The sequence below is a fragment of the Nicotiana tabacum genome, chromosome 9, assembly GCF_000715075.1.
Source record: "Nicotiana tabacum cultivar K326 chromosome 9, ASM71507v2, whole genome shotgun sequence".
Classification (NCBI taxonomy): Eukaryota; Viridiplantae; Streptophyta; class Magnoliopsida; order Solanales; family Solanaceae; genus Nicotiana; species Nicotiana tabacum.
In genome coordinates this window covers 116,571,560-116,579,738 of record NC_134088.1, presented here as the reverse complement: position 1 = coordinate 116,579,738, position 8,179 = coordinate 116,571,560, and the positions used below count along the sequence as shown (strand labels likewise).

The window sequence follows — 8,179 nt, the reverse complement described above, 5'->3', positions numbered from 1 at the left end:
AAATCTGTCAAATTGTATTTATTTATATTTATTTTAAATAGGTTTAAAGAATGGTTACAATAAAATCAAAATAAGGAAGGTAAGGGTAATATTATAAATCACAAGGGAGGTCAGTGTGTGATAGAACAAAACCTGGAGGGATGTATCTGAAATTAGTAACAATACGATACAATACAACATGTGACAATCATCCAAACAAACTGTTTCCGATAAACTCTCGGTTCCCTCACTCCAATAACTTTCCACCTTGTTCTTTGGATGACTCGAAAGCATCAACAATTTCATTGCCTTCCTCTAGAGCATCAGATTCAATAGCAAGGGTTATTCAACTAAGACCGGATTCTTTTTTTCAGAACCTTGTTACTTTTAAGCTGTCTTTATTTGACAGGGGCGGAGAATACCACTCTATCAATAACAAGAAAAAAGAAAAAAGTAGCAATTCGGAGCTTTTTTTTTTCACTTGGTCGCCTGGTATCTTGAAACACATTCAATGAAGCAGCCAGTACGGACAGTTATATTATTTCCAGTCCAAATGGCTTGCTAGTTTCCTGAAGCACACTCGCATCTGTCTATCTATGTCATAGTTGGCTATTTCTGCACCTTCTAATCGACCTGAATTCCCTCTTCTAAGAACTTCAGTCAAAAGGGAGTAAAAGAGGGGGGAGGGGGAAAGTAAAGGCCACGACCTCTTGTCGGAAGAGAGGATCAGTTATTCTTAAAACTCTTTTATCATACTTTTCATCAAAATTGGAAGTTACTTATTTGATTAGCAAATCAACTTCTCAAGTTACTTTTATTAAACACAAGTTAATAGAATTAGGATTTACATAAATTGATATGGTTCACATCTTACAATTATATACTAGTACTGTTTTATGTCTGAAGCAACAGAATTACCTGCTAAAAGAAAAAGAATACCTGCTAGCCTGAAAAATTCCAGACCAGCAAATCATTGAACGTTCCAGTATTTTGCCTGCAAATTCTGAAAACTAGCCAAGGGAAGAAGCTCCGGCATGGGATTGCCGACAGACGACGCCGTAGTGATTCAGAAAGGGAAGAAACCTGGTGAACCTTATGTAATTACGGTGAATTGTCCGGATAAAACCGGCCTCGGCTGTGATATTAGCTATACTATTCTCGATTTTGGTCTCTACATTATCAAAGGAGGTAATCTACTAATTTTATATCTTATCGGATTTTATTTATATATATCCCAGCTTCACGTTTTCTCCACATGCTTCTAGCTCCGATCTTATACATTATTTACTTCTATTTTGTTTAACATTTCGTCTGATTAGGGTTTTGAATGTTTCATATAAGTTGCTTGTTGCGGGATTATTCCAAGTTTCAATTTTTTTAATGATTTAAACAATCTACTCGTATTTTCATGTTAAGGGAAGCTTTGTTTCCTATTTCTGTTTTGAAATTATATATCTTAATTGCCAGCATTTATACATGCTTTGTCTGGTTTTTTGGTGACACTTTTAGGCACATATGTATGTAGTGATATATATGCTAATGGATATTGCAAATGTTTGTCTACTGTCTCGGACTCGGCTTATATATGTATGTAGAAATCAGAATATTTAAAGAAATCTTAAGAAGTTTGTATATGTATTAAGGGGTGCCTATGTTTAAATCATGGATTCACCATGAAGTTATACTACCATATTGGTTTTCACGCTTTTGTTGAGGTGAATGAACATCGAGTTGTACAATTTTAGCTGTCGGACTTTGCTTCTCCTGTTCTCTTAAAACTATTGTCATGTACTAATGGCAGTGGCAGAACTAGGAATTTGAGTGAGGGGATTCAAAATAATCTAAAAATGTCACACCTAAAATATGAACCTATGTCAAGGGGATTCAATATTTTATATATGTAAAAAAAAAAATATATATTTTACCCTTCCTGCACAGTGGAAGATTCCGGCGTAGGGAATTTAATTGAATCCCCTACACCAAAGGTAGCTCTGCCACTGACTAACTGTTGGCAATTTAGCTCCCTTGATCTATCTAGTTTTCCTTTTCTCTTCGTCTTTAGTAAGTGCTCAAAGTTTCTATGAATCAGATGTTTCAACAGATGGGATATGGTGCTATGTGATATTATGGGTGGTTCCTCATGCTTCCTCACCTATGGTAAGGTGGGCGAATTTGAAGGAGCGCCTTCTATCAGTATGCCCGTCATGTTCTGTTTCATTCTATTTGAACCAAACATCTCCGCCTGCCACTTCTTCTCCTGCATACCTGCTGACATTTTGCAGCCGCGACCGAAGAGGATTATTGCATGGTAAAATAAATTTCTTGCTGGTCCTAATTTTTGACTAATGTTTGATCTTTTCTGATTTTATTGCATGATTTTGCTAGATGTTACCCAAGTTCTCTGCGAGCTTGAGCTTACCATCCAAAGGGTAAAGGTGACAACAACTCCAGATGGTCGTGTGCTGGACCTTTTCTTCATAACAGACAACTTGTAAGGAAATCTCTTCCCCATTTTGGTCAAAGAATATCGAGTTGTAGAGTTGTAATGGACCTGTCGTTGTTCTTGTTGTGATCTCTTAAACAGTCTGATACAGAACTTGGGATAATGCATGGTGGAGCAGGACAGTGGGGTCTGAATGAAAAAAGAGAATCTGGTTTAAGTGAATTAACTGTTAACACGTCTTGAATAGGAATTATCCTGTTTTCTTAACTTTTTGTGTCTTTCCGCTGCAATGTCTTGGGCCTTACATGATGCTTCTTCATTTTAGACTCTCACTAATTTATTATGTAGGTCTTATCGGATTTAAAAGGAAAAAAACTAGCTATTCTCGTATTTGCTCCATTGATGTTGCTTTATTTATATCAAACTGACTTTTAAGAATGTTAATAAGCATGCATGATATATCCCTGTTCAGGAGAACAATAACATCCATTTCTGATACTTAAGGTCCTGTTTTCATCCATACTTTATATTGGACTAACAAAAATATAATCTGCAGATGATGTTTCCTTCTACCTTTTCCTGCCTTAAATCTTATAATTGCATTCCCTTGTGTCTATTACCAATTATATTATTATTCAGAGAGGTTAATGATGAAAAATGAAATATTTTTGAGATATTGTAATATAGATCTTTCAGCACAAAACTTCTGCTTTTCTACTGTATTAATTAAAGATCTTATAGCTATCAATGATGGACAAGAGTGGGTTGCTCTAGTGGTAAGCACCCTCCATTTCCAACCAAGAGGTTGTGAGTTCGAGTCACCCCAAGAGCAAGGTGGGGAGTTCTTGGAGGGATGGAGCCGAGGGTCTATCGGAAACAGCCTCTCTACCCCAGGGTAGGGGTAAGGTCTACGTACACACTACTCTCCCCAGACCCCACTAGTGGGATTATACTGGGTTGTTGTTGTTGTTGTTGTTGTTGTTGTATAGCTATCAATGATATCTCTTCACTAATATTCATGTTCAGGGAGCTCTTACACACAAAAGAGAGGCAAGATGAGACGTACAAGCAGTTGCATGCTGTTCTGGGCCAATCATTTAGTTGTGAGCTTCAGTTAGCAGGCCCACAGTATGACAACCTGCAATGTGTCTCTTCTCTTTCTCCATCAGTTGCTGAGGAACTATTTAGGTGTGAACTATCAGATAATGAATTTTGCACACAGGCTCTTAGCCCAGTTATGATGAATTTGAAGAGGGCTAGTGTGACAATAGATAATTCGATGAGCCCCGCGCATACATTACTTCAGATTGGTTGTGTTGATCACAAGGGTTTTCTTTATGACATTATGCGCACATTGAAAGACTGCAATATTCAGGTACTGACTATTATAAATACTTCTTACTTTTCCCCTTTCATTATTGTTGTTCATAGTTGTGAGAGTATCCTGTTATTGGCTGTATTGACCTGAATTGGGTTCCTCCCTGACTTCAATGAGTTTGAAGTCGATAATTGCATTATTTTCTACTACAACAATTATTACGCCTCAATCCCGAGCAAGTTTGGGTGGACTAAATGAATCCTCATTGTCCATGTCTAAAAGATTAGTTTCTTTAGCCCTAGAAGTTCTGTACTGGCATATAAATCTTTAACAAGACCAAAAGACACCTAGCAAACATTGGACCAAAAATACTAGAATTGTCTGTGCTATAGAGAAAATTAGGTACGCAAGTTCAATGATATTGTCGATGTTGTCTTTGGTCTCCACTTTGATGAAATAGTAAACATTATGCCTATGCCGAAGCATCCTCAATAGTCTTATTTTGTCTCCTAATCCAGTGCTAGGTCCTGATCTTTTCCGCCAAATATCTTCATCTCCTATTCTTTAACCTCACACGTAAAATGACACTGCTTCTCTAAAATGCCTTTCCTACATTCCTTTATGGTGTGTTCTAAATGTTATCCACTTACTTTAAACTGAAAATTTTAATAAATTTTAAATACTGAAGTTTCATGGTCCCGCTTCTAGTCTTCTCAGTACAACTTTATCTTTTCTTCTACTCTTCTAAAACACAGAAATTCACATGTTTTTCATGAAAAGAGAATATGTCAAACTAAAAGTGGACAGCCAAATGGGACATAAAGAATAATGTATTCTTGGTAGGTAGTCATTATTGTAAGTTTCTGTCTTCTGTTAGGGAAACTGAATGCTTGTTTACCTATCAAACTAAGGAAGAAGATGATTCTTCCCGTTACTGTTTTAAAGATATCTAAACCAAAACCTTGTTCTGTAATACTTACCGAATATTTCAAAAGTTTGTTGTTCATAGATGAGATTTTTTTTTCTTCCAAATCCATTACTTTCATCTCGGTTTATATGTCTACTTGTCATTGGATTGATTATATGGCACTAAAATAATGAATTAGAAAAGCATGCTGGTTAATCTGATAGTTGATCTTTCCTCTTGTGTTTAGATTGCTTATGGTCGATTTTCACCAGTTAATAAGGGTCAGAAGGAATTAGACCTTTTTATTCGGCAGAAGGATGGGAAAAAGATTGTGGATCCAGATAAACAAGATGTTTTTTGTTCCCGCTTAAAAGTGGAAATGCTTCATCCTCTACGTGTAATTATCACAAATCGTGGACCAGATACTGAACTTTTGGTTGCTAATCCTGTGGAGCTATCTGGAAAGGGCAGACCACGTGTCTTCTATGACGTTACTCTGGCAATGAAGACCCTAGGGATCTGCATCTTCTCGGTAAGTATCTAGTGGTGAAGGAATGTTTCAAAGTGATGGATTGCGTGTGTATGCACTTTTGCTTAAAGGACAAAGTTCTAAAGAAAATTGAATGTAGGCGTTATCTCTTTAAGCAACTAACCTCCCATTTATAGACCTGGGGGGTGTGGATTTGGATATGGATACGGGTGCGGAGATTCGGCTAATAAAAAATAGAGCTATAAAAATATTGTAAATTTTGAGAGATTTTCTGTGAAAAACTTATATGAATATTGTAGAATTCAATCTTTCATTCTCCAAGATGGACATTATTCTTTCATTGTCCTAAATCTGTTTTATTTTTGATTTTGAGAAATTAAAATCTCAATTTTTCTCCCAAATTTGTCGATGGACTCCGGTAAAAGTGTCCGAAGTTAGTTGACCGAATCCGGGACGTATCCCGTCCCCGTCTCGTATCGGGACGGGGACGGCACCAAAATCGAAGAGTCCGCGCAACTTAGGTAATCACACCCATGTTTTTAATTTTATAGCTCCGGATGGTTCATTATATCACTTCATCCCTTTTCACAAGGTGTTTAATATCTTTTTGCAGGCAGAAATTGGAAGGCATTGTACAAGTGATCGCGTGTGGGAGGTTTACAGATTCCTTCTAGACGAAAATTGTAGATTTGACATGTTATGTAGAAATCAGATTGTAGACAAAGTCAGAAGAACATTGATGGGTTGGTGAGCTCACACTAGCTCTCTTATGGTCTTGCTGAAGAATGTTTTATGAGTGGTGAGCTTATCCTTCATCTTATCGTCCTACTCACCTTTTTAGGCATTTTGTATCTAATATTGTGTGTTGAGCATCGATGATCCCTTTGTACAGTTCATATGTAAATTATAGCCACATTTAATTGAGCTTGTCTTTATAGTGTGTGTTAGTTAAATCTCCTTAAAGAAACTTACTCTCTTCCCTTTTTCTTTCATCTACCTCATTTTGTGTCGGTATTTGTGAAATATATTTGTGCCTTGCTTCTTTGAAGTTCTGTTACATCTCTGAAAGGAATTCTGGATTTACAAATATCTTTGAAATGATAAGTAGGCCTCATTCCACATCATGAGTTGCTACCGTGGTCATAGTGCTAGTTAGGCTTGTCTTATTGAGTCATTTTTCATTATTTTTGTTTTGCTTAATCCCAGATCACATATTAATCGTGTTTTAACCTTGTTTATTACCCCATGACCTTCCTCGTAGCCCCACAGGCACCTCATTTCTACCTTGTAACTGTAATCTGTTGGTTTAGTTCATAGACAACCTTTTTACTTCTTTGTTACCTCCTTTCTTCTTTTGGCGGGTGTCTTTGTCAATCGAATGTGCTGATAACACTTGTATAAGAATTAATTGTTGTGTTAAATCTGGAAGGTCTATGCAAAGTCTTGGAGAATGAATGGATTGTGCTTTAACAGGAAGATTTTTGGATCAAAACATGATACTAGCTTGTTAACCTTATCAATATTGACTTGCCTGTTAGAATACCAACAGCTTTCTCTTCTATCAGGGTGCAAACTAGGCTGTTTAGCTTGGTTTTATAAAGATCTTTTTGCGATGAATTCTTTTTTTTTCTTTCTTTTTTCTGTTGTATATAATTGATGCAGATTCCTCACAAGGTAGGGGTAAGGTCTGCGTACACACTACCCTCCCCAGACCTCACAATGTGGTATAATACTGGGTATGTTGTTGTTGTTGTTGTATAATTGATGCAGATTAAAACACAGTCAAAATGTTGGTTAAAAGTTTCTTCAAAGTTAGATCTGGCTAGTGGTTTTGTTGATCTCCTTACAGAAGTTTGACCGGTAGCTATGTTGCCAATGCATTTGAAAAGGCGGCCAAACTTTTAATAGGAGGAGCCTAAAGTGGCTAGGCCAACTGATAATGTGACCACTCGAACTCATAAACGCAACGTGGATTCAAGATACAATTAGACAAATGAAGGATATCATACAGGAGCATAATTTAATTTACAAAGCCCAACATAATACAAAGGAGAAAATGAACTTGCATATGTTTTGTCCAAGTATGAAGGTTCATCGCAGGATCTTTTAATTGCTGAACTAATTTTGGTGTTCAGTCACTGCCTAGAGGAGCATATATAAGACAGATAATGCCTAACTTCAGCTTCAAACATACCAAACATTAGTTTTTTTGCTTGTTAAGATGGAGGGGATTTTTTATTTTATTTTTATAGTTGGCTGTTTGTATATGTGGTGTATCTATATCCAATAGCAGTTGGAACAAGTGTAATTAATCGTAGCTTAGTGGTTGCACAATTTTTTGTGCCCTTTGTTGTATAGAGAGTTGGGCATGTCCAACCTACAATCTACATGGTATTTGGAGAGGTGAAGCATCCGCATCATTGTCCCCTTCTATATGTTTTCACCTTTTGGATGTTAATATACTGTTGGGGTCTGCCTAACCTCCCACCACCATGGTCAGAATCTTACACAAATAGCCAATTCATCGATTGGCTATTTGTGTAAGATTCTATATTCATTATATTGGCCATGATATATACCGACAAAAGAATAAACAGTCTATTTGTGTAAGATTCTATATTCATCGATTATTTTTAATTTAAACGATTAGATGAGAGGCTATTTACGTTAATTCTTTTTTTTAAGAAAAGAAGAAAGATGGGGCAAGTGCATATATAGCTATTTTCAGGGATACTATTTAGAGATTAGACCGTACTTATTTTTGTCCTAAAAATTTGAACTGAAAAATTAAAATTCAGGGCGCACTGACTAATTTTTAAATAGCAGCCCTTTAGAGTACCTGATATAATTTCTGCAATAAAGATACAACGTGGAATAATATTTTGGAGCACATATATTCCTACGGCAGCTCTCATCGGCTACAGTTTTGACTGGTGTTTGGAATATAAGTGAAAACGTGTTCTTAACTACTCAATAATTAAGTAACAAATCTTTTATTTGTTATAAATATATTATATTATGGATGTTCATTTAGTACTCCAT

At 36.3% G+C, this 8,179-nt stretch overlaps 1 protein-coding gene across 5 annotated transcripts; it reads left to right on the top strand.

The window, feature by feature from the left end:
• Positions 1-269: 269 nt before the first annotated feature.
• Positions 270-7,482, top strand: LOC107778369 (ACT domain-containing protein ACR9). Of its 5 annotated transcripts, none has more exons than XR_012695039.1 (7): positions 270-1,167; positions 2,069-2,287; positions 2,365-2,470; positions 3,449-3,797; positions 4,895-5,179; positions 5,755-5,936; positions 6,908-7,482. XR_012695039.1 is itself a non-coding variant. In XM_075222103.1 (7 exons), the coding sequence occupies exons 1-6, from the start codon at positions 1,014-1,016 to the stop codon at positions 5,886-5,888; spliced, it is 1,251 nt and encodes a 416-aa protein (XP_075078204.1). In that variant the 5' UTR covers positions 281-1,013; the 3' UTR covers positions 5,889-5,936; positions 6,908-7,482. The 5 variants fall into 5 exon arrangements, 4 of the variants coding, with proteins under 4 accessions (XP_075078206.1, XP_075078205.1, XP_075078204.1 ...); XM_075222103.1 differs by having other exon boundaries at positions 281-1,167; positions 5,751-5,936; XM_075222105.1 differs by lacking the exon at positions 6,908-7,482 and having other exon boundaries at positions 5,755-6,104.
• Positions 7,483-8,179: the final 697 nt, after the last annotated feature.